The sequence below is a fragment of the Phyllopteryx taeniolatus genome, chromosome 17, assembly GCF_024500385.1.
Source record: "Phyllopteryx taeniolatus isolate TA_2022b chromosome 17, UOR_Ptae_1.2, whole genome shotgun sequence".
NCBI classification, from domain to species: Eukaryota; Metazoa; Chordata; class Actinopteri; order Syngnathiformes; family Syngnathidae; genus Phyllopteryx; species Phyllopteryx taeniolatus.
In genome coordinates, this window is record NC_084518.1 from 14957062 (window position 1) to 14982256 (window position 25195).

At 40.6% G+C, this 25195-nt stretch overlaps 1 protein-coding gene across 4 annotated transcripts; it reads left to right on the forward strand.

Moving 5' to 3' along the window:
- Positions 1-919: 919 nt before the first annotated feature.
- slc7a3a (solute carrier family 7 member 3a) lies at positions 920-24956 on the forward strand. 4 transcript variants are annotated; one of them, XM_061751105.1, is made up of 12 exons: positions 1407-2380; positions 13069-13629; positions 13794-13955; positions 15682-15856; positions 15938-16053; positions 17398-17620; positions 17703-17842; positions 17937-18039; positions 19039-19265; positions 19354-19520; positions 20583-20691; positions 21375-24956. In XM_061751105.1, the coding sequence occupies exons 2-12, from the start codon at positions 13263-13265 to the stop codon at positions 21521-21523; spliced, it is 1938 nt and encodes a 645-aa protein (XP_061607089.1). In that variant the 5' UTR covers positions 1407-2380; positions 13069-13262; the 3' UTR covers positions 21524-24956. The 4 variants fall into 4 exon arrangements, with proteins under 4 accessions (XP_061607087.1, XP_061607085.1, XP_061607088.1 ...); XM_061751103.1 differs by lacking the exon at positions 1407-2380 and adding an exon at positions 920-1029 and having other exon boundaries at positions 15682-16053; XM_061751101.1 differs by having other exon boundaries at positions 1081-2380; positions 15682-16053.
- The last annotated feature ends 239 nt before the right edge of the window (positions 24957-25195 follow it).

Sequence of the window (25195 nt, forward strand, 5' to 3'; positions counted from 1 at the left end):
TGGATAAAATTAGAATTGAGCTCATCAGAGGGACAGCCAATGTTCGATGTTTTGGAGACAAAGTTAGAGAGAGCAGACTTTGATGGTTTGGACAGATCCAGAGGAGAAATAGTGAGTATATTGGTAGACGGATGATGAGGATGGAGCTGTCAGGCAAGAGAGCTAGAGGAAGACCAAAGAGAAGGTTGATGGATGTCGTGAGGGAAGACATGAGGGCAGTTGATGTTCGAGAGGAGGATGCAGGAGATAGGCTTCGTGGAAAAGGATGACGCGCTGTGGCGACCCCTAATGGGACAAGCCGAAAGGAAAAGAAGCAGAAGTTGTAAATTTAATTGGAATAGGAATTGGAAATGTTTTTTATCCGATTCATTGATTATTAGGGGGGGGGGGGGAGAAATCAACAGATTAATCTATTGTTAAAGTAAGCGTTAATTGCAGTCCTACATTGTAGATTTAAGTAAACAGCAGCTGATAAAGATATGCACATTTAAAATACATGAAAGGTTTGACGGTGGGTTAAGTTCCCCTTTGAATCTATATTTTGAAAAAGTGATGAATGCATTATATTAAAAAAAACGCTTTGCTTGCTTTTTGTTTTATTTTCATCTAATTAACAACAGTAGCATTAATAAGTGACTGCAGCCTCTACTAAAGATAGCTTTGAAAGAAGGAAGCTGGGCTTGCTGCTCATTTCCTTATATGGGCATCGCTACTACGGTATAAAGCGCGCACACTTTAAAAAACCTCTTTTTTTATATCGTTTTAAATTCATGATATCGTTAATCATATCACTCAAGTGTCAGTTCTGGCCTTTTTTTTAAAGTGTGAACCGTAACGTCTCTTTTATACGTTTTGCCTTCTGTGTTCCTTCGATGAATGGAAAGGGACGCCCCCCGTGACGTCACTTTGTTTACACACACCCCCACAAGTACATCAAAAGCACATGCACGGAGCTGCCGACCGAAATATTTCATCAGCAAGCAAGCGTGACCTTCTGTTTTTTTTCTTTTTCTCCTCTGCGCTTTCAAGGTAAACGGCGTTCAATGTAATAAATGTTCTGTTTTGAAAAAAAAAAATGTAAAAACATTTTGGAAACTCACTACTTATTATGGTGGTCAACCGAGTCGACTGATGCAATCCTCCTACTCGCGTTTCTCTCCCATAACTGGCGATCTAATTGTTTGAAATAGACTAACGTCATTGTAATGGTAATTAAAATACAGCAATAAATGTAATTGTTTACTTTTTTTGCAAGTTTTCGGGCGTTTTCCAATATTTCTTTTTCCGCCTCGCTGCTTTATTTACCAATTTGAGCGGGCATACGGTTGACGTCAGAGAGCGATAAGCCTTTTGAAAAGGACATACAAGAAACGCGTTTTATATATATATATATATATATATATTAAGCATTCTTGTGTGTTTAAATGCACAGCGCAGCTCGTGTGCGTAATTTTAGTCTTGTGTTTTCATTCATTATTTTCGTACGACACACAGTTACGAGTAAATGAACCTTAACAGACACCCTCGACTGTAGGATTCCACACTTCTCTAACAGGATTGACGTACTAAATCGTGCAGTTTTGTGAAACACCATTGGCGTAACAGACAGTTACCACGAACATTTCATGTTCATGAGTACTAAACTTAAAATCAAACAGGGGTTTTGCATGTTCATGAATATTGAACTTAAAATCAAACAATCTTTTTGTTAGAAAATTTGGGGCGTTTTCTGTTACAACTCCCTTATATTAGTTTAGAAAATTACGACGCTTCATGTAAACAGTGAAAGCAACATTGGCAACCGTCGTCGGAGCGAGCCACGTAGCTAGCTGCTATTTATTCTGTCGGTGACAGACGCTTCAAACTAGCCCAGTGGCTTGTTAAATAGCGTAAGTATAGCTTTTTTTCCCCATTTGTTTAAAGACTCGAACAATTTAATTTGACATTCCTTCGTTTTTCGGAAGCATTTCCATGGCATAAAAGTGACTCATCCTTCCGGTGAATATTGCCATGTCGGAGAGTCGGTCGGTACCACGCGTGTGTTGCATCAGCCACGATATTTGGACTTATAACGAGCAAATTATTGGGCAATTGGAGTAGAAAAGATCAGAATGGTGCCCTGCGATTGGCTGGCAACCAGTTCAGGGTGTACCCTGCCTCCTGCCCGTTGATAGCTGGGATAGGCGCCAGCACCCCCGCGACCCTTGTGAGGATAAGCGGCTCAGAGAATGGATGGATGGATGGATGAAGATCAGAATGGCTGTTTCATCGTTAGTAACAATTGCCACCACTCAGTCAGGTGTCTCGACGTGGTCAAGTGAAGGGTGTGGGACTTGCCTTCGTTGATGTGAAAGCCAACTGATGAATTACTGGGAGCCAAGTAGGAACCAATACATCTACCAATCAACAGTTATGACGCGGCCAGTCAATGTTTTACTGTGTATGTTATATGATTTTGAATTGTGTTACAACGTACACTTCGGGAAAGTAAGGCACATTTGGTAGTTGTGTGGGAAAGTAAGGCACATTTGGCAATGATGATTCATTGTGTTGGAATGCACTGAGGGTGGTTTGAACAAAGTGTGTTTTGAGCACACAGTCCAAAGCTTTATGACCATAACCCTAACAAATGTCATATATGGTTTAAAGTTGTAATGATTTGAGTTTGTTGATTGAGTGCATTTTTTTTAATGTTCCTCGGCTATGAAGCATGTCTATACTTGCATAATAAATAGTGTATGGCTTGTCGTGTATGATTGATGTAATTCGAGGTGAAGTTGTAAGGGAACTCTTTTTTTTTTGGTTGTTTTTTTTTTGCAACAGAAGAATGCGCACCACACCTCATTGAGTGTCGGGGAAATTATTTTTGATGATCAGCCAGCAGACATTTTGCTTTTTGAAATCGTTTCTCACTTACTCACTATTCGTTGATGACGCACACTTGCCTCAAGAGTTAATGGTTTGTGAGGCGAGTTAAGCTCTTGTAGTAGTGTAGTATTTTGCAGATGAGATTGCATTGCAGCTGAATTTAAAGTGGAAGTTTTGTTACTTTTACTTCCTCTTTGAGAAAAGGACAGTTCAAGCAGTTGCTAAACGTACACTCACAGTTGTATTTCACTTTTGAGTACAGTATAATACATTTACATTTAATCCTTAAGAACTGTTTGTTTTTAAACAAAGTATGATTTTAATGTAACTTTTATGTGCAATACATTTGAACAGTTTTTTTTATTTATTTTCCTATTTTTAAGTGCAGTGTTAATACTGTTCAAACTCTGCATACTGTGACAATGGCTTAGAATAATAAATATACTTTTTAGGAATAAAGCCTGTGCATCATTTTTGATGAACAATAATTAGGCCAGCTCCGTAATTACATTTAATGTTGTTCATTGCGGTTGTATTTATAGAGTTAAGTATCTGATTTTGGTTTGCTTTGTCCACTCAAAACAGTACATTCACTGGCTCATTAAAACAACCAAAGGCAGATCGTCTCGTCTTCAAAATGAAAGGAGTCGATGCAGTGTGTATGGGAAGTTGTGGTTATGGAGATGCACCTTAAACATATTTCATTAGAAAACCCAATTTCATTGGTGTTTTGGCTACACATTTAACAGTACATCCAGAAAAACTTTGAAAATCTCATGTGAACAGTGAAAATAGTCAAAAAGTGGAGATAGAAGGATTTTTAAACAATGATTGGATCCTCCATTGACAGTTTTGCCAAAAGAAGTAACTTTCTTTTTTCACACTTTGTTTCCACTCTTTCTTTCTGGGTCATTGCTCGTGGGAAAAATGAACAAATTCTCGCTTTTGTCACATTCCATCCCCCGGCGAGTGCACAGTTTTCTTTTCTCCTTTTTGGCAGCAGCACTTGCGTCCAACCAGTTGAATTAAAGGGTCGCCCGGTTCGAGCTTGGGGGTCAAGCGGTCCACACGTACGCAAGTTCAAAGCCGAGCATGCCCTTAAGCAAACAGTGAGAGAGCCTTTATGATAAGGCATAGTGTCCCTTACACATACAAACATACATTGTGGCTCAAAGGGTGTGCTGGGAGTAGCATATGTGTGTTTGTGTGTGTGTGTGCGCACACCCGGCCATGTACTAATCCTCCTTCCAGGGTTATGCAAGGTCACCTTGGCACTTTTCATTGTTTGTTTATGTCTTGTGGGCTACTGAACACGGTGTTCTTTTTGTGCTTACATTTGGATTAGACCAATGCCGTAGTACCAAAAAAACGGCGTCACCCAGTCATTGGCTAGAACGCTGATTCCCGACCTTTATTGAGCACATTTTATAGTAAAGAAAAATGTCACAGCACAACACCAAACAAAAATGTCACAAAAAGTATAAATACTGAAATAATAATGATCTCGTCTCACAAATTGACTTCAGTGTGAAATATCGGTTTGTTTAATTGACCACCAAGCTGATATACTCACAGGAAGCCATGACTTAGTCTGTTGCAAGTGGATACACAGGTTCTTTGTACCTTCTGCCATCACGATACATCGCTGGCATAGATAGATGAACAAAGGTATATTTGTAATCAACCAATTATATGAAGAAATTAAGTCAAATTTGATCATTTGCTGCAGCTCTCCTGAAGATCTCTCACGGCACATTAATGCGCCACGACACCCTGGTTGAAGAACTTTCATTTACGACAAATGTGAATAATAAATTTTAAAAAAGCCCTTGTGGGCCTGGCTTGAGCAATAAAATTTTACTCGCGTCTGAAAATTAGCCTGCACCCCATTTTGTGTCACAACCCTAACTTCGGGGAAACCCTACATAGAGGAAGCATCACAAATGTATGAAGTTGTTCCTCGGTTTATGACTGAGTTCAAGTTCTGTGGCGACCAAGTAAAACAAATTTGTACGCAAGATGGAACATGGCTATAGTCGAGGCCTAACTTAGAGTTAGGCAATGAATTGATTTTATCGAAGATTTTAGATTTTTTTTTTTTTTTAAGGCTACCGTAGTTCAAAGCGTATCCTAGCGGACATGCTTTGCTTTCACTAAAACGGCTGTGCACAGAGCGGCGCTCGTTTACAAAAGCAGTCAGTGGATCCAACTTAGCCATTTGGTCGCCATATTTAGCGGACCCTTTTAGCGACTAGCGTGTTTAAGTCAAGAACCAGACAACATGAGGGGAATAATTTTCCTATTTTGTGTATGTCAACAAAAAATTAACCCTCACAGAAGGCAATCACAAAGTCATTCGTTAGAAAATTGCAAAATTTGTGATTTATCCACGTTGGAAACTTTTCACCCGAGGTATGTACTTTCAAGCTGCAAATATTTTGCAGAGTTCACATTGCCTCACCTCTCCCCAGTACAACTCTTCAAGAGGGAAAAAAAAAAAAAACTCGAGAGATCTGGGAACTGACATAGAGCAGCCGAGACATGCAGTTAGATAGCTCATTTTAGGATTTTGAATTGTTGAACATACAAATGTTAATTCATTAAAGAGCGGAATTACATGCATCGAAGTAGAAATCCAGTTGCTGATTTGTGAGTGAAACATGTACGTATGTTGTGGTTGATGACAAGACGCATGCACACAATGCAGGTTGATTGTGGAAGTGCGTTCCTGCTATATAATTAGGTTAAGTTGTTTGTTGTTGCTTTTTCAGCTAATCCTCTTAGAGTCCATAGTAGCAGCTGTTGCTACATTGTAAAAAGGTGTCATTTATGGGGAAGAAAGTTTTGGTTCCTTAATGCTTGAGATTATTAATATGAGGAAAACACCGCTCGGCTGTGGGTATTGCGCGTCGTTTTCCTTGCTAAAAGGCGGAAGGTGTCGGCGTCGTAAATGTTGGCAAGGCGGGACATTCCTAAAGCCACACCTCGGCGCAACTTGCTCTGCTTTACACGAGGCCCGCACCAAATTACAACCCCAATTCCAATGAAGTTGGGACGTTGTGTTAAACATAAATAAAAACAGAATACAATCCATCCATTCATTTTCTGAGCCACTTCTCCTCACTAGGGTCACGGCTATCATCGGGCGGGAGGCGGGGTACACCCTGAACTGGTTGCCAGCCAATTGCAGGGCACATACAAACAAACAACCATTTGCACTAGCATTCACACCTACGGGCAATTTAGAGTCTCCAATTTATGCATGTTTTTGGGATGTGGGAGGACACCGGAGTGCCCGGAGAAAACCCACGCAGGCACGGAGAGAACATGCAAACTTCACACAGGCGGGGCCGGGGATTGAACCCGGGTCCTCAGTACTGTGAGGCTGACGCTCTAACCAGTCGCCCACCGTGCCGCCACAGAATACAGTGATTTGCAAATCAATTTGAATACAATGATTTGCAAATCATATTTAATGAATACACTACAAAGACAAGATATCTAATGTTCAAACTGATAAACTTTTAGCAAATAATCATTAACTTAGAATTTGATTGCTGAAACACGTTCCAAAAAAGCTGGGACAGGGTCATGTTTTTCCACTGTGTTACATCACCTTTTCTTTTAACAACATTCAATAAACGTTTGGGAACTGAGGACGTTAATTGTTGAAGCTTTGTAGGTGGAATTCAGGTTCTTGCTTGATGTACAGCTTCAGCTGTTCAACAGTCCGGAGTCTCCGTCGTCGTATTTTACGCTTCATAATGCGCCACACATTTTCAATAGGAGACAGGTCTGGACTGGAGGCAGGCCAGTCTAGTACCCGCACTCTTTTACTACGAAGCCACGCTGTTGTAACACGTGCAGAATGTGGTTTGGCATTGTCTTGCTGAAATAAGCGGGGCGTCCATAAAAAAGACGTTGCTTGTATGCGAGCATATGTTTCTCCAAAACTTGTATGTACCTTTCAGCATTAATGGTGCCTTCACAGATGTGTAAGTTACCCATGCCATTGGCACTAACACCGCCCCATACCATCACAGATGCTGGCTTTTGAACTTTGCGTCCATGACAGTCCGGATGGTTCTTTTCCTTTTTGGTCCAGAGGACATGACGTCCACAATTTCCAAAAACAATTTGAAATGTGGACTCATCGGACCACAGAACACTTTTCCACTTTGCATCAGTCCATCATAGATGAGTTTCTGGGTGTTGTTGATAAATGGCTTTTGCTTTGCATAGTAGAGTTTCAAGTTGCATTTACGGATGTAGCGCCTAACTGTATTTACTGACATTGGTTTTCTGAAGCGTTCCTGAGCCCATGTGGTGATATCCTTTACACATTGATGTCGGTTTTTGATGCAGTGCCGCCTGAGGGATCGAAGGTCACGGGCATTCAACGTTGGTTTTCGGCCTTGCCGCTGACATGCAGTGATTTCTCCAGATTCTCTGAACCTTTTGATGATATTATGGACCGTAGATGATGAAATCCCTAAATTCCTTGCAATTGTACGTTGAGGAACATTGTCCTTAAACTGTTTGACTATTTTCTCACGCACTTGTTCACAAAGAGGTGAACCTGTAGGGCTCTGAGATCTACAGACTCAGATCAGATAGTGGAGCACAGAGTCCAAACTAGAGGTGCGACGATTAATCAACAACTAATCAATTATCAAATTAATCAAACGATTTTTGAAAGTTGATTCATTGTTTATGGACCTTATTTAACTTAAGATTTGTCCAAATCCCGACTAGTAAATAATAATAATTACATTATAATAATAAAGCAGTAAATATTAATAAATATATTTATTAGAATAATAAAGAAGACTGTTTATCTTTGTGTTTCCTCAAAATAAGACATTTGCAAACATCTTTTACTTTGGAAAACAATTGATATTTTGGCCTACTTTCTGACATATGGGCTAAACATGTAACTGAATCATAATCAATTTATGTTTGTGCATTTTCTGCACTGTCAATATGAAAAATTTCCTGTTTTTGAATAAAGGGATGGAAATTTAAAAAATCTAATTAATCGAAAAAATAATTAACAGATTCATCAATTATTAAAATAATGGTCAGTTGCAGCCCTAGTTCAAAGCGAACATGGTGAAGCAGTATTTAGCTGTTACGCTTCACACAAATGGAATAAATTGACAACAGAAGTGAAGGCAGCGCCAAGTGTCAATGTCTAATCCAGATTAAAAAATATTCTTTTTTTCTCATGCTTACAATTCGGCATTTTTAGAGCATTGTCATGTTTAAAAAAAAAAGTATTTCTTGCACTGTACATTTTTAGAATTTATGTTAGCTTCTACATTTCTGTACTTTGTTTTTAGCGCTTTAAATGCTTTTAATCACGTGAAGCACATTGAATTACCTTGTGCATGAAATACATTATATAAATACATTTTCCTTCCCTTGCCTATGTTGATTTCCATCATAATCTAGCATGGGCAGGTTATTGTCCTGGTATGTGTGTGTCTCGTGTTTATTATCTTGTAGTTCTTTTGTGCTTTGATTCCATTGTTTGACACTAACCGTGCTTGACAGGATATCGTCTTTGAAAGCAAGAGCCTGGGCGCTCTTTGATTAGTCTGGTATATTGTTTTAAAACTTTAAATAGACTGTTGCCTTTGTATAGAAACATTTGTGATGACTTGTGTCCAGTATGATGCTGAAAAAGAGAGGGATTTGTGATCCCTTTGTGGCTTTTTACAAGCTTGCTTATTTATTCATTTGTTTAACCAGGTTAGTAAATTGAGAACAGATTCTTATTTGCAATGCCAACCTGGCAGCCGACAGCAGAGTAAAACAAAGCAATATTAAAAGCGAAGCACATTGACAACAAACTGTACAATGTGATATACTGTAGTTGAGTAATACATTACATTACATCATAGCCCATGGTGAATAAAATGTTAAAAACAGGTGCCGTGATCATATACATTAGCCATTTGTAACTTTTTTAAAGCAAAGCTACTGGGATGAATGAGCTGAGTTGTATTCTTAATTGCAGAGTGCTCCAGTTGTTTTGGGCAGTAAATTGAATTGAAGATCAACCAAAAGTAGTGTGGACTTTGGGAACGAAGAGGTTAATAAAGCTGCTGGAAGGGAGAGTGCGGGTTGTGGTATGCATGGTGAGCAGAGAGCGAGGATAAGGTGGGGTCTTATAGATGAACACGGTCCAGTGAATTTGTTGGCGTGAGTGAAGAGCAGGTCAATTGACCAGTGAGTACAGTACAGTTGACAGTAAATTGCTCTAAGCACAAACAAGGGAGTTTAGCCACACCTAACGGCCTTTTTATACTCCCGCGGTCGTGCAGCCGACAACGCCCGCATTGCATCACGTGACCGACGAATTGCCGCGCATGGCCCGTCTGCGTAGCTTGATGCGCACGCGTCAAAAATTGTTGCTGCGCGTCGAATGCCGCAGAGATCATCTCTCGTGATTGGTCCGTTTTATTCACATGCTGTGATGATGTACCAGCGTGCCCCTTGGTTCTACATACTATCTACGCCGCCGCCTTCTCGATCGATTTTGCAGCATAATTAAATGTATCATCTGGTCATCTAGGTCCATTTGTTCTAGCAGACACTGTTCCTTGTTACGGAAAGGAAAGTAAAAACGGCTAATGGAAATGGTCAAAAAAATGCAGAGGAAACTCCACCCTGTGCTGTCCTAGCCAATACCAGCCGTAGCAACACCCCTGACTTGGAGGCGAACTGTAGTACATTTTCAAAACAGAATGTGATTATCAAATTGAACATTTGACTAGCTAACAGACTGTTAGCTTTATTTTTTTTGATTTTTTAAAATGTTTTATTTATTTATTTAATTATTTTTTTCACATACACTCCATTTTGCCTTCAGGTTAAACTTGAGATGAGCAGCACAAGTGATCTTATCTGCACAATACTACACTACTTTTACGACAACATTTCAAACTGTTTTGAGTAACCATTAACTTGTGGGTCAAAGTGATCCTTGACTCAGTGTCATCTTTATTCTAAGGTGTGACGTTTCTTTTTTTTTTGAAAATTAGAAATAAGTGTTAGCGTTGTAAAAACTCTGCATATAAAATATGCGCAAGTGATGCGAATTGATGATTGAGCACATTTTTGAAACAACAGATAAAATGGACTGCACTACTTCACTGTAACCAACGATTAAATAAAGGTGATATAATTTATTATGGCTTTTTATTATTCTTGCTCCTTTAATTGTGGTTAAAGTTATTGTCATTAATCCTCTTACCATTAAAATTAAAATTGGCCACACCTGTAACAATCTCTTAAGTGGAGAGGTGTAGCGACCATACCTTAGTAACCTTTTTCAGAACCGCACTCCTATGTACTAAATCCTGAGCAAATACTTAAAGGATCGATGGCAGTGGCAGCCAGCCTACTTTTGAGCTGATCTGTCCTGAATTGTAAAAACAAAGTTTCAGACTGTACGCTATAATATATTATGCCGTATTTTTGCAAATAGTGCTCTGATTAGTCGCCGGGTTCGTCATCTAGTTCAGACAAATACCCCCTCCCTCAAGTAAAAGTCTTCAAAAATGGGTAGTAACACATTTTCCAATCTCTTGTTCACACCTGCAACATTAGATAGAGGCACCCATTGGAACTCGGTTGCTAACCAAAAGAGCAGTAAACAACGGTCCCAGGTAAAATGTGGATACTTACTGCATGTTGTACGCTGTAAATTTGCCACAAACTATGATCCCAAAAGAGTTCAATATTATTTCAAACTCATCTTACATTATCCTGTCTTGTAACCTCCATTAACAACCCAGGATAAACTTAGCTCCTCGCCGACATACAAAGATCTTTTCAGTTGAGGTGTATCATTTCGACATACTTCTTTGACACTGAACTGTACTATTGTATATTCTTATTTAGACAGGGCTTTGGCGTTTCAGAAAGAGCACAAAAACTTCAAAATTGCTGGGTATTGGTTCCACCCCCCAAAAAATAAAAAAATAAATAGCCAATAGGTGTATTTGTGAATAGTGTGCTGTCATTTTCATGAATGGGCCTCAGAGGACATCTTTACAGATCCGCTCCTAAATTGCACGGCCGGGGGGGGGGGGGGGGGGAATGCATACGCGAAGGCCTCAAATTACATACTGCTGTGAGCTTGTGTTGTTGAACGCAGCTGGAAAAATACCAGAGTGGTCATTAACTTGCCATCTGCTCATTGCACACATAAGTGGGCCGGGCCCCCACGTCAGTCCACGTCAACGCTGTGTTGACCCATCAGGTGATCGGCGAGCCCCCGTATGATAAACCGAAGGACGCAGCATCCGGCATGGTCGCGTGTTGTTATGAACCGCTCTGTTGGGCATGCCTGTTTTGGGGTTATTTTTATGCAGGCGTCCTTTTGTCGTCCTTGACACTTTTCTGAGACACTTGATTCTAGGAACACAATCCAAGGACATTTTTTTTGTAAGTAGCAAGAAAAACCTGACCTAGTTGGCCAAATTCAATACTCACCTGCAATACTATCACCGGTTCCGGGAGTTTATGTGAGGGTATGTTTTAATACGCGCTTTGTGTATTTATCCACCTTCCCAGGCCGCTACTTTGCGTCCACCAGCTGCTGTTTTTTTGTCCGATGTTGATATTAGTTTGCAGATATTAAACTATGTGTTCCCTGCAGAGCCTGTGGCGTTCCCAGATCTCTTCATGTGTATCTCTAGCTACTGAGACAACAAAACTCTCCCATTTTAGGGCCCCTACCTTCTTTTTTTTGTTTTATTAACCAAAACGTACTACGCTAGGTTTATTTGTCAAAGCATAATTTAATTTAAAGACGAGTACCGGGTTGACCTGTACTGCCAGGAGGTCTCGCTGTGCCGACAAGAGTTGCCACCACCGACGTGGCTTTGTGGTGTGGTGAAACGCATTCTTAATCCTTTCCAAACTTGCCATTAGTCCCTTTCACCCTCTCACACCCCAAAAACACAATACAAAAAATTTAACTGCAGTAAAAGAGAATGTAAAGAAATAAAGTTGTTGTGTAAAGCATAATTACTGTACATTCATGTTTGAGATTTGCCTTTAGGTATCAACGTGACAAGTGACCGGCATCTATCAATCGAATTCCTTAAACTGCATATGTTGGTACTGACTGTATGGTATAAATTTGGTGTACAGTACGTAATCTGAGACAGCTAAATGCTAAACAGTTAGCAATTGCAATTAGTATTTGCGCAGTAGCGATTACCATTTTAGGTAAAAAAAAACACGACCATTCAGCTCACTCATGTTATATGTACATAATACAGTGTCTTAAAAATCCCTTACAGACGCTCCTTTGTCGTTTTTCATTGGCCCAACACAATAAATGTCCGTATGAAATATCAGTTCCCGTAGAGCAAACATGGTTCCAGATGGAACGATTTTTTCTTTTGGTCCCAGCGGACTTTCGAGGCAGAAATTTTGGTTCGACCTATTTTTGACGTCGACTTGGCCGAGTTATTCGAGAGAGAGAGAGATATATATATATATATATATATATATATATATATATATATATATATAATGTCATTTTTTTCCCTCCAGTCCTACATCCAATTTTCAAAATAAAAACAAAAATACAAGGTGCATTGTACTCAGGTTCAGGTGGCCGTTTCAATCAGGCTCAGACTCAGTGTGTTAGTCGTGGCCTACAGCTGCTCCTTGCGAGTGCTGTTCTCATTTTGTATTTGTGTTTTTGACGTGTTTGTCCCGTTCAATAAATGGCTGAAAATGCATTGGTAACTGTGGCTCTCCTTGCTCACATGCAAGGGCATAACAGAACCTTAATTGCTCCATTTTTATTTTTATTTCACTTCACTCGAGCGTCGGTGTAGCTGAACCTCGCTCCCAAGTCAACTTTTGTCTCGCAAAATCAAGCAAGCGACAGCTTGTAAAAAAAATAAAATTAAGTTTGGGCACTCAACTATAAGTCAAGGTACCAGTGTGTAATTTATGTGGGAAACTTGGCAAATTGTTGGTGAGGGTGAGAGCATTTTTGGGACGGAATGTTGTTAATAAAGTGCAAGAAGCCGAGTGCAAGTAGCCGCGGCAACAGCTTTCAGCTGGAATGGAAAGGATGCAATAATCTGTGCTGCCCGTTGCTAAGCACACAGAACATTTGGCAGTTTCTGAATAGTGAACTTTTGTTTTCTTCTTGCCTCTTCACAGGCTGCAAAATACTGTGACCTGCCTTATCCTGTTCTGTCCGCCCAAGCAAAAACGCCCACGCCGACGGACCAATCATCGACGACCTCACCTTCGCCATCTGCGCAAAGTTTCTTCGGTTCCACGCCTCACGTCAATCACATCCCGCACTCGAGAGGGATCAAGGCACATAGCACCCACGTGTTTTCACAGCAAACATGGCTAGCAAGCTGTCCCAATTCGGCAACAAGCTGCTGCGTCGCCGCACGCTGGACTTCTCCGGGGAGGAGACGCGATTCGCCCGCTGCCTGTCCACCCTGGACCTCATCGCCTTGGGGGTGGGCTCCACGCTGGGCGCCGGTGTCTACGTCCTCGCCGGCGAGGTGGCCCGCGAGAAAGCTGGACCCGCCATCATCCTCTGCTTCCTTATAGCCGCGCTGTCCTCCATGTTGGCGGGCCTTTGCTATGCCGAGTTCGGAGCCCGCGTGCCCAAGACGGGCTCTGCGTACCTCTACAGCTACGTGACGGTGGGAGAGATCTGGGCCTTCATCACGGGCTGGAACCTCATCCTTTCGTACGTGATTGGTGAGTCTTCGACAAAAGGTCCTTCAACCTTATCTATGTACTGTGTTTACCCCGTTATATTGCGGGTCATTGTTGATGGCTCAGCTATATGGCTGTATGGTTTACTGTAATGCAATTTTTGTCCACAGTACTGAGTTTTTCTCCCCTACTCCATTTTGTTGCAGGCACTGCAAGTGTGGCTCGTGCATGGAGCTCCACTTTCGACAACCTCGTGGAGCAGAAGATCTCGGTCTTCTTCAAAGCCTCCATGACAATGAAGGTGCCTGGCAAAGTGTTGGCAGAGTACCCTGACCTGTTTGCCCTCATTCTGGTGCTCCTGCTCACCGGTGAGTCAGTCCTGGGTGGAAAAACTAAATGATCTAGGCCACGGATCACACTTGGAGTGATATCTTTTGATGGCCGTCAGTTGGTCAGGCTGTCAATCATTTCCAACTGTGGGCCTGTGAAGCCCTTTGAGACTCCTTTGTGATTAACGGCTATACAAATGACTTGCTGCATTCGTTTTTGATTAACTACAATTGCAACAGTATTTTACGTCCTGGATAATCAGTGTGAACTAATATCAACAACGTTCCGTCCTTTTTTTAGATCTTGTTTGCAATGCAACTTTGTTTAAAATCGACTTTCTTTCACATCGCTTGCCTGCCTCGCACACACATACACTTGCTCCACTCGCAAAAGCTGCACTGAATAAACTTGATTATATAGCATCTGAAAGAAAGAAAGATAAAAATCCTTTATCTCCACTAACATTGTTCAACAAAACCAACATTCATCAGCAAAATGGAGTTGAGCAACTCTCCCAAACTACACCATTATCAGCTCCTTAAATGTAGATTGTACAAATGTATAAAAATTGACTCTTAAAAAATGATTAAGTGGCATGTTTACAGTGTACAGTGCAAATATAAATAACAGCAGTTAAAAATGTCTTTAGTTTTTATCCTAAACGGCAGTGTTTCCCAATTTGTTGAGCCACGGAACCCCTTTTACATAGAAAAATCTCATAGCATACCACCAAAAATGTTTCTAAGCGTATTAACACTAAATTGATGATCTTGTGTCAATTTACTCACAAATTACACTGTGTAAAATCTGGGCCTGTTTAATTAAAAACAAAGCTGACATTTGCAGGAAGCCATGACCTATTCTGTTATATGAATAACAACAGTTTTTTTTTTTTTATCTTATGCCATCTAATGGAAGAGCATTTAATTCTTCTGCCTGTCACTATACATCGCTGGCATAGATAGATGAACAAAGATATATTGATATTAATAAATTACAACTTTCAGACAGATTAAATGAAATGGAATTATTTCCCATGAAACCCCTGATGATCTCTTGCGGGCACCCTGGTTGGGAATCACCGCTATACTCCTGTCATCGGGCAGGAGGCGGGGTACACCCTGAACTGGTTGCCAGCCAATCGCAGGGCACATAGAAACAAACAACCATTCACATTCACAGTCATGCCTACAGGCAATTTAGAGTCTCCAATTAATGCATGTTTTTGGGATGTGGGAGGAAACCGGAGTGCCCGGAGAAAACCCACACAGGCACGGGGAGAACATGCAAACTCCACACAGGCGGGGACGGGGATTGAACCCCGCACCTCAGAACTGTGAGGCTGACGCTCTAACCAGTCGGCCACCGTGCCGCCCAGTACAGTTCAGTTGTATTTAATTTTAATGTTCAACACATTTGAATTTAATTAGGAACTGTGTGTTTTTAAACATTTGATGTACAATTCTATTTAACTTTTATAAGTTTTATGTGAAATACATTGTAATGAATCATTACAACCCACCCACATTTAACAGTTTGGCCTTGGCAGAGGTTTGCTGTTGTAGTTTGGGTGTTGAATTCATCTAGCAGTCAAGACACTGTGCTACTGTATTGCACCTAGTGTGGGATGTCATGCAGGAGCAGATTGGTGAAAACATGGAAGAATGTTGGTGGTTTGATGACATTCGCACATTTCGGCCTACTCACCGCAAATGATGTATTAGAGCTGAGGTGTGAACGCCCTCGTCTGCTCTGTGCCCTCAGGACTCCTGGCCTTCGGCGTGAGCGAGTCGGCGCTGGTCAACAAGATCTTCACCGGCATCAATTTGGTGGTCCTGGGCTTCGTTATCATCTCGGGTTTCGTGAAGGGCGACACGGCCAACTGGAACCTCACGCTGGACAACTACACCAGTTTCCTGAACCACAGCAACAGCAGCAAGTCAGTAGTTTACGGTCTTAAATTGTCTTGTTTCCAGCCTTTGATTGTGATGCCAACTGTGCTTTTCTCTATGTCCTTTAGCGTTGAGAAAGCATTTGGGACAGGGGGTTTTGCTCCGTTTGGCCTTGCCGGCGTCCTGTCTGGTGCGGCCACCTGCTTCTACGCCTTTGTGGGCTTTGACTGCATCGCCACCACAAGTACGTGTGTTTCATTCACTTAAACGCCACCGTTTTCCACCAACCCTAAGGAACGGGTACTAAACTGCACGCTGTAACTGCTGAGCCCATTTAACCCCTGTTACTAACCAAAACAGCAACACAACAGCACTTAACCAGGCTTTCAGATGAATGCATTTTAAGCGCAGTAAAGAAAAAAAACAAAGAACAAAAGAAGAAGAAGAAAGAAGAAGTTGTTAACTAAATGTACTATATATTGAAAAAAGTAAAGATAGTTAAAAAAAAAAATACTCAACATAAAGCGGCACGGTGGACGACTGGTTAGAGCGTCTGCCTCACAGTTCTGAGGACCGGGGTTCAATCCACGGCCCCGCCTGTGTGGAGTTTGCATGTTCTCCCCGTTCCTGCGTGGGTTTTCTCCGGGCACTCCGTTTTCCTCCCACATCCCAAAAACATGCATGGTAGGTTAATTGACGACTCTAAATTGCCCGTAGGTGTGAATGTGAGTGTGAATGGTTGTTTGTTTGTATTTGCCCTGCTATTGGCTGGCAACCGGTTCAGGGTGTACCCCGCCTCCTGCACGATGTTAGCAAGAATAGGCTCCAGCACAGCACGCCCGCGACCCTAGTGAGGAGAAGTGGCTCAGAAAATGGATGGATGGATTTACGCAACATAAAATGCTGAATAAACCCAGAACAAATACCTGTAACAAATAAATTAAAAATAAAGCTAAATGGGAAATAAAATAATAAATTCAGCTAATCAATAAAATTGTATAATACAAAAATAAACAATGCTAACATGTCTGCCTGCAAATTCATGAATAAAGCTTTAAAATAAATTAAAACAAATAAAAGCAAAAAAAATAAGAATTCATACAGCTGTTACAAAATTAAAAATAAAACATCTGTTGGTAATAAAAAAAACAGATATGAAAAATAACATTGTAAACTTTAAATAAAAACATTGTAAATTGAAAAATATATATACATTTGAAAATTACCTGAAGTAAATGTATTTATAAAATAAATAAATGAAAAATAAACGACACAAAAAAATGTATATGGCTGTTTTATTGCACTCAACCCAATCAAGGGTTGAAGGGCGTGAACCAAAACAAAGTTGAGTTTCGTGTTAGCGGAATGTTGGTTTTATAGCCATTCATCACTGAGAAAAAGTGCCAAATAGCACAACTGCCTGAGTCATTTTTAACTTACAGTCACAATATTAATAGAAAATACCAATGTCCTGGCTAAAAGTAAAAAAAAAAAAAATGACTGAAGCAATTATGCTATTAGGCTAAAGATATGCTGGTTTTAATTTTAAGGCCTCATTCTCAACATTCTTTTGTTTCATCTTCCGTAGGCGAGGAGGCCAAGAATCCCATGCGTTCCATCCCTGTCGGCATCGTGGCCTCCCTGCTCATCTGCTTCTTTGCCTACTTCGGCGTGTCCGCCGCGCTCACCCTGATGATGCCCTACTACCAGCTGAACACCCAGAGCCCTCTGCCCGAGGCGTTCACCCACGTGGGCTGGGCCCCAGCCCGCTACATCGTGGCCGTGGGCTCGCTCTGCGCGCTCTCCACCAGGTGAGGACGACGACAGCTCGCGTGCCGGCCGTGTTTGTATAGCATGTGAATGGCGCCGACCTGTTTGGCCGTCTTCTCCCAGCCTCCTCGGCTCCATGTTCCCCATGCCCCGCGTCATCTACGCCATGGCGGAGGACGGGCTCTTGTTCCGTGCGCTGTCCAGGATGAACAATCGCACCAAGACGCCTTTGCTGGCCACCATTGCTTCTGGCATTGTCGCAGGTAAACTGCCTCACAATGATCAATGACAGCAAAAGCTTTTCTCATTTTTATGGTTCAAGTTGAGATCTCCTCTAAAATTTCTCTTCCTCCGCAGCTCTGATGGCCTTCCTGTTTGACCTCGGAGCTCTGGTCGACCTCATGTCCATCGGAACCCTGTTGGCGTATTCGCTGGTAGCCATCTGTGTCCTCATCCTCAGGTAAAAACCTCATACTCGATAAAAAAATACAGTAATAATATAATTAAGTACAATGTAAAGAATTAAAACTATTTGTGCATCATGATTTCATGCTTTAATTCATGGTGTTGATCCTTCTGTACCTGGCAGCGCCTTGCATGGCAGCAGCCACCTATTGGTGTATGACTGTGCGTAAATGGCTGAACGTGAGGCTTTGTAAAGTGCTTTGGGCACTGTGATGGCGTAGATAAAACTTCTGTTGTGTGCGCCTTGGCCAGTAGTATTAAGTACAATTATAGTCATACCACACGTAGATTTGGTGATGAAACAAAGAAGAATACCGTCACAACTAAGCAACAGCAATATTAGTCATTTTTTTGCCGAGGATAAAGATATCTTGAGTATTGTTGTAGGCTTTGTCTACATCTGTTGCAACTGTTTTGTGTTCAATATATGTTGTTTAAAGGTTTAATCGCGTGCAATTTTGATGCTAGTTTCATTAGCTTGTCTGTTATTTCCCCATTATGTGTTAGCCTTAAAATAGCAGACTTATGTCATTTACAATAAATCAATAACAAATGTGTCATAAGTTTACAAATACTGGCAAAATTTGTGAAATATTGGCAATTTTGAGGAAAATGACATGACTTTATAGGGACCATCTCATTATTTATGATTTGTTTAATAATTGTGCTATTCTGAAATGTCCTCACGATTGAATTAATATTACTAATTATAATTTACAAACCAAATATTTTTATACCATGAATGTAAATGTGTATGTGCAATTCTTTATTTTACTTTATATTTTTACAATAAATCAATCAACAAATAATTTAATAAGGTAAATTAATACAAAAAATAAATATATTTGAATTAACTAAATGTATAGGGCAAAATTGCTAAATGAATGCAAAAAAAAAAAAAAGAGGATTTTTGATCAGGCTGTATTATAGAACGAAGTGGGCCACATTTCGCCCACCCCTTCCCTAAATAAATCCTCTTCCTTAATGTCAAAAGATACCAGCCAGGCACATTGCCCTCATCCAGCCAGACGCAGAAGCTGGTGGAGCTAGTGGAAGGCGAGAAGGTGGCCGTGAGCAGCGGGGACAGCGGCGACGAGTACACAGAGAGCGAGGCGAAGCCCCTCAGTGAGGCTTTCACCTACAAGCTCCTCTTCTTCCCCAGCGCAAAGACCCCCACACACACCTCAGGGAAAATCGTCTATGTGACCACCGCCATCATCTGTAAGTACAGTACAGTGAGCAAGATGACACAAGAATGACAAGACATTTATTATCTTAACCGTGCTGCTCTGTGTGTACGTGCGCACAGCCGTCCTTATCACCATCTTGTGCATCATCCTTGCCAACTCTTTGCCGAAGCTGCTGGCCGGCCACGGTGTCGTGGTGGCACCTTGTATTATTTTGGCTCTGCTGTGCGCCAGCTGCCTTATCGTCATCTGCAGGCAGCCTGAGAGCAAGGAGGCTCTGACCTTCAAGGTAAAATACAGCCGCTCATCTTACAAAACACTCCTCCCTTTTGTTTTGTCCTACACCTCAGTGAGCAACATGCACAAATCTGTCACTGCAACAAAGTGTCAGGTCCATGTCCACATCATATGTGGGTATTTTCCAAAACAGTTTTTCTAGGTCATGAAACTTTCTGTCCACAACAGTGGATTTAAAAGCAATCTCAGTATGGCAGTTAAGTGTATACAAAACAATACAGTGGTGCCTTGAGATGCGAGCGCTGTATGGTGGCAGTGACCTCTACTCAACTCACTTTACAATAGCAGCAGTTTGGCAAATAGTGAACAATATTTCAAAAAAGCTGTTTCATGCCACTCCCAGTGGAAGTTTAAACGAAACAAAAACGAACTACACTTTGTGTATTTAAAACAGCTATAGCATAGCCTTTCAGTTCACTAGCTTAATGCTAACGCTAATTAGCATCTATGGTGCAGCGCTTAACCCTTGAAGCAACATATTGAAAACAAAGGATGCAGGAACAACTTGGACTGACATTATAGGAGTACTCACATTCATATATATTTAATCCTTTGCGTAGAACAATTTATATTAGTGTCATACTGATGAGCTGATTGATTTGTAGGAAGGACACGGCGTGCTGCAATATATGATCCATAATAACACAGGAGGTATATGTCTGTCTTATACTGCCCCCATGTGACCGAGGCGGGCACAACAGAAGAAGGAGCACAATGTCCATTGAATTGATGCGATTTGACAAAAACGGGTTTAATTCTTTTTTTTGTTTGTTTAATTCTATTTAAATATGTCGGCTATGTGTTTGAGTCATAAGCATGGTCAGAGAACAAATTAAACTTGTATCTTAAGGCACCACTGTAGTTTTAGCTATTTGCGACAGGGCTCAGTCTCTATCAAGAATAGTGCATTTTAGGTTCATTCTGAAATTTGACCCATAAGTTGAATATGCCTAACTTCTTGTGAGTAGTGTAGTTTCTCCAGAACCTTTGTGATGAATTCCGCATTGCGGCACTTTATAACAATGTAACTGTATTACTTTGGTCTCCTTTTTAGGTTCCTCTGCTTCCTTGGTTGCCTCTCTTCAGCGTCTTCGTCAACATCTACCTCATGATGCAGCTGGACAACAGCACGTGGTGTCGCTTCACCGTCTGGATGGTCATTGGTATGTTTGAAGACCTCCCACCTTGTCTTACTCTCGCTCATCCACACTGTAGAAAGACTCGTAAAAGTAGAAGTAGTATACTGCAACACTGATGCTATTTGTTAGCCTGTTTCTGGCCTTTTCCCATTATGTGTTAGCATTAAGCTAGCGGACTTATCTTCTGAAAACCTACAGTATGTAGTTTTAAATGCACAACATGCAATTGTTTTTTAGTTTGACAGTAGACCAGGGGTGTCCAACTCATTTTTGTCACGGGCCACATCGTAGTTATGACTTCCCTCGGAGGGCTGCTACAACTGTGAACCCATATAAATGAAAGATTACCTCCTATACTGTAATTACATACAGTATACACAACACATTGATGAACAGGGGGTTTTGAAATCAGAAGCCTATAAAACATGTTTTTAAACGTTTAAATTTCTTTTCAAAGGGGGATTGGTAACAAAAAAATGCTTGCAAATATCTCAATGGTATTACACCAGAACACAATGAACAATTTTGATTTGATTTCGCGGGCCACAAAAATTATGTGGCGGGCCGGATCTGGCCCCCGGGCCACCAGTTTGACACCTGTGCAGTCGAGCGCGCGTGCGAGTGGCAAGCCTCTATTTTTGAAAAATTGTTCACTATCTTGTGAAGTGACAACATACAGGCCTCATATCTCGTAATGTCTCCCGCAGGTTTCGCCATCTACTTCTTCTACGGCATGACGAACAGCAGCGCTAACCGCTCATCCCCGCGCAAGTACGCACCGGCGCTGCAGTCCAAGAGCCCGATTTACAAGGGCACCCCCGACGACAGTGATGTGGAGGGGGCCAACAGCCCCTGATAGCCGCTCACGTGGTCCCGGAGACAGGGGGAGAGTGGGTGAGGCGGTTTGGTGGGAGCACGCCGACTTTGCAACGCTGCTCGAAAGGGAGATGAGGCCACACATCTTTTACCTCTTTTGACATGTAGGCTGGTAATAACTTGATGCTTGGGACACTGTGGCGCATCTTCTCTTTTTTTGTTGTAGTCTGTGCGTGTAGTTAGCATCGTAGCCCGCCCTCGCCACGCGAGCAGTCGTCACATGGCTCTTTTTGTGATCTTAACGTGATCCTCCACCTTCCTCGTCTCCGTTAGTGGGGATGTCGACTAGAGCTTGTGACGCTGCACAGGGAAACATCAACTTCCTGTCTGCGTCCACTGGATTGATTGCACCAGCCTGTTGCTTTGTGTCTGCTGTTTATGTGTGCGTGTGTGTTTGTAAACAGGGTAGTGCCGAAGCTAAACGGGCTTCACGTCTTTGTCATGGACTCAAATGCTGGAAGGTCAATAATGGCACACTATCCATGTTGATGTCACTTACACGACACCTCACAAGTTGCTCTTATTAACTTTTGAATTGTTGAATTTTTCCATAACAAACCTCTTACCCTCACACACTTGTCAACACTAACACTCGTTACAACCAAACTTCAACTTCTCGTTGACAGTGTGCAGTGGACTCTCTGAAGTTGTGACTTCGATTGACTTTCAGTTTTAAGTTCTAACATCAAATCAGTTGTTACCGACAACAAAAATTTCACTTTCAATTCTCACTCGCTTTCAGTGTACGGTGGAACTTCCAAAGTTGTGACGCTGGATGACTTTCAAGTTTTAATTGTTACCAACAACAAAATTTTAACTTTGCATCGACTTTCAGTGTCCAGTGGAACCGCTGAAGTTCTGACGCCGGTTGCCTTTGAAATTGTTCTAACGTCAAATCGAGTATCCACAACAAAACTTGAACTTCTCGTTGAAGTTGTGACATAAGTTGACTTTCAAGTTTCAGTGGAGCCTCCGAAGTTGTGATGTTGGTTCATTTCTGGTTAATACTTTCTAATGGCACGCAAATTTATTTGCTCTGGGCTCACGAGTGCACAAGTGTAAAAAAATAAATGATTAAAAAAAAAAAAGTCCAATTTACCCTAAGATGCCTGACAAGACACGTAATGTGAGGGAATGGGAATTTTATTGGTATTGCTGTATTAAGAACTGTACAATGAATTATAGATGTAATTGATATTTCATGAATTGTGGTAATCAACGTTTTCCCTCTTTGCCATCATTGGTACCCTTCTGTGGTGGCTTTTGTGTCCCCAAAAGCCAAAGAAAAAGCAAAACCTCACCTGAAGTCTCGGTCAATAGACTTGGGAGGTTCCACTGTGGTTGTCACATTTTTTTTTTTTCTACAAAACGCATCGTTCCTCCACACTAAATGAAGTCCATGCAGGTGAGAGGGGCACTCGATGTGCTCATTGATTAATCGATGATGTGTACAGGCTGCCATTTCTAAAGATAGCACTTCTTGACTTATTAGCGTGGGAGACGTTTTGTTGTCATCCACGTTTTAGTTTCAATTGAAACTTGGCAGCTTTGTCTGTTAAGATGAGGTCTCCTATCTGCAGTAGAGCTGTCCTTATTTAAATGTGTACATTAGTGGTGTTTGCGATGATTGGCTTGAAATTCATTCTTTCTCAATCACTTGATAGCGATGTGTTTTTTACACTAGGGGTGGGCCTGCCATGCATTAGTAAACCATTGAGAAATCCACAAAATGGACTCAAATATGTAACAGCAAGCACAAGTTGTAATATTGGGAAAGAGAAAGTACTTTTACGAGCAAGTTAGAATGTTAGGAGTCAATTCGTAACATTACCGGAGAAAAGTTTTAATTGTATGAGGAAAATAGAGTCACAAAGTTGCAAGAATAATGTCATTTTATGTGCAGATTTTTATTTAAAATTTTTTTTTTGTAGGGGGGCATTTTCTCTAATACTGGTAATATTACTAGGGGAAAATAATACTTGGAGAGGAACAGAGTTATATTTTTTTGGTGTAACTTCAACATGTACTCATGTTACATCTTTAGTCTCATTAAATTAAAACAATCTTGTAATATTAAGACTTATTTTGTCCTAAAATTGCAGCTTTTTCTCGTAATATTACATCATTGTTATTCTTGTACTTGATTCTCATCAGATTAGTACTTTTTGGGGTACCTTTACACCTTTATTATAAAATAATATGAAGATATTATAAGATTACGACTTATTGTTGAATTTTTTTAATATAACTTTTAGTACAACAATTCTTGTAAAACGGACTTTTTTCACACGTTTTTTGGTGTTATTAACTTATGACTGGTAATATTACTTAGAATATGACTGTGACATTAAGACATTCTGATATGACTTCATGCTTGTAAAATTAAGATTTTTTTTTCCTGATAGGACTTTATTCTTGTAATGCTATGACTTTATTCCTGATGTAATTATGACTTATCTCATATTTAAAACATGACTGACTCAGAATTTGGGTAATTGTCATTACCTTTTCTGTTGCTAACTTTTTTTGTGTTCAATCGTTTGTTGTTATGGTAAAAAAATGCTGGTAAATATTCTGGGCCTGTTCTCATAAAATTGAGGTTTTTCCCCCCCCCCCTTCATAACACATTTTTTCCCATAAAATTGCAATTTTCTACTGGTAAATTTAAACATTTTATGTGATCGTTGCATCATACATCATGAAGGTAGGCCTTCATAAGTAAAACTTCCCCTGATAGTAACAAGTTTGCCCATCCCTGCTGTTTTAGACAGTGATGTATTTTAGCATGTACAGATTTTAGCGACATTTTTTGTTGTTGATGTTTTGTTCTGTTTTGCAAATGAGGTAATCGTCCTTTCTGACCAAAATGAACTACTTCTGATCACCTTCTGAAATAAAGAATGACCCCTAAGAGTTAATCTATAATGTCATGCCATTTTGAAAGTGTCCCCAATGTATAATTTATGTGCTTTACTGTATATTGTACAGTATTTGTGTAAAAGTGTATTTGTAAAATTCTGTAAATTAGAATCCCAACCCATCCACCATGAGTAAACTTGATGCTGCTGAATTAATGTGGAGGACAAAAATGTTTTATGTTTTTGTTCGATGTGAATCAATAAGCAGTGCCTCAAAAGAATCATCATCTCTTGGGCGGGAAAGCACCAAGGCTGGTTGGGAATTTTTTTAAAGAAAAAAAATTGTAAATCATATAACAAGGTGTATGAGCCCGCTTATCATAACGTTACATCCAGCCCTTGTGCCTTTTAAAAGAATCCCTCTTTATCGAAGCTTTGATATCAATAGCGATGTTTTATTTTTTTTTTGTCTTTTGTTTTATAATGTGTACATATAGCTGTCATGTATAAATAAACCAGGCTGTACTTCTTTTTTTAATAAAAGAAATGAATGAACTCCAGCATTGTCTTTCATGTTAATCAGCATCCACATACAATAAGCAGGCCTAATTTGAGCATTTTTCCTCTCCTGTTTGTGACTGTTATAATAACGCTTTAAGGAACACCTTTTTGACCACAAACGGGGGAGAAACCTTGACAGACAATAAAACAATGCCCACGAGTTTATATTCTTTATCCTCTGCGAAAAGCCACTAATATTACTGCAGATGACTGTGTATGCTACGCTAACGCGC

Bases quoted from the DNA above. Each gene is read 5' to 3' on its own strand.
- slc7a3a (XM_061751103.1), top strand. From the start codon at position 13,263: ATGGCTAGCAAGCTGTCCCAATTCGGCAACAAGCTGCTGCGTCGCCGC. The intron at 17,621-17,702 runs GTGAGGACGACG...GTCTTCTCCCAG, and splicing joins CTCTGCGCGCTCTCCACCAG to CCTCCTCGGCTCCATGTTCC. The intron at 18,040-19,038 runs GTAAAAACCTCA...TAATGTCAAAAG, and splicing joins ATCTGTGTCCTCATCCTCAG to ATACCAGCCAGGCACATTGC.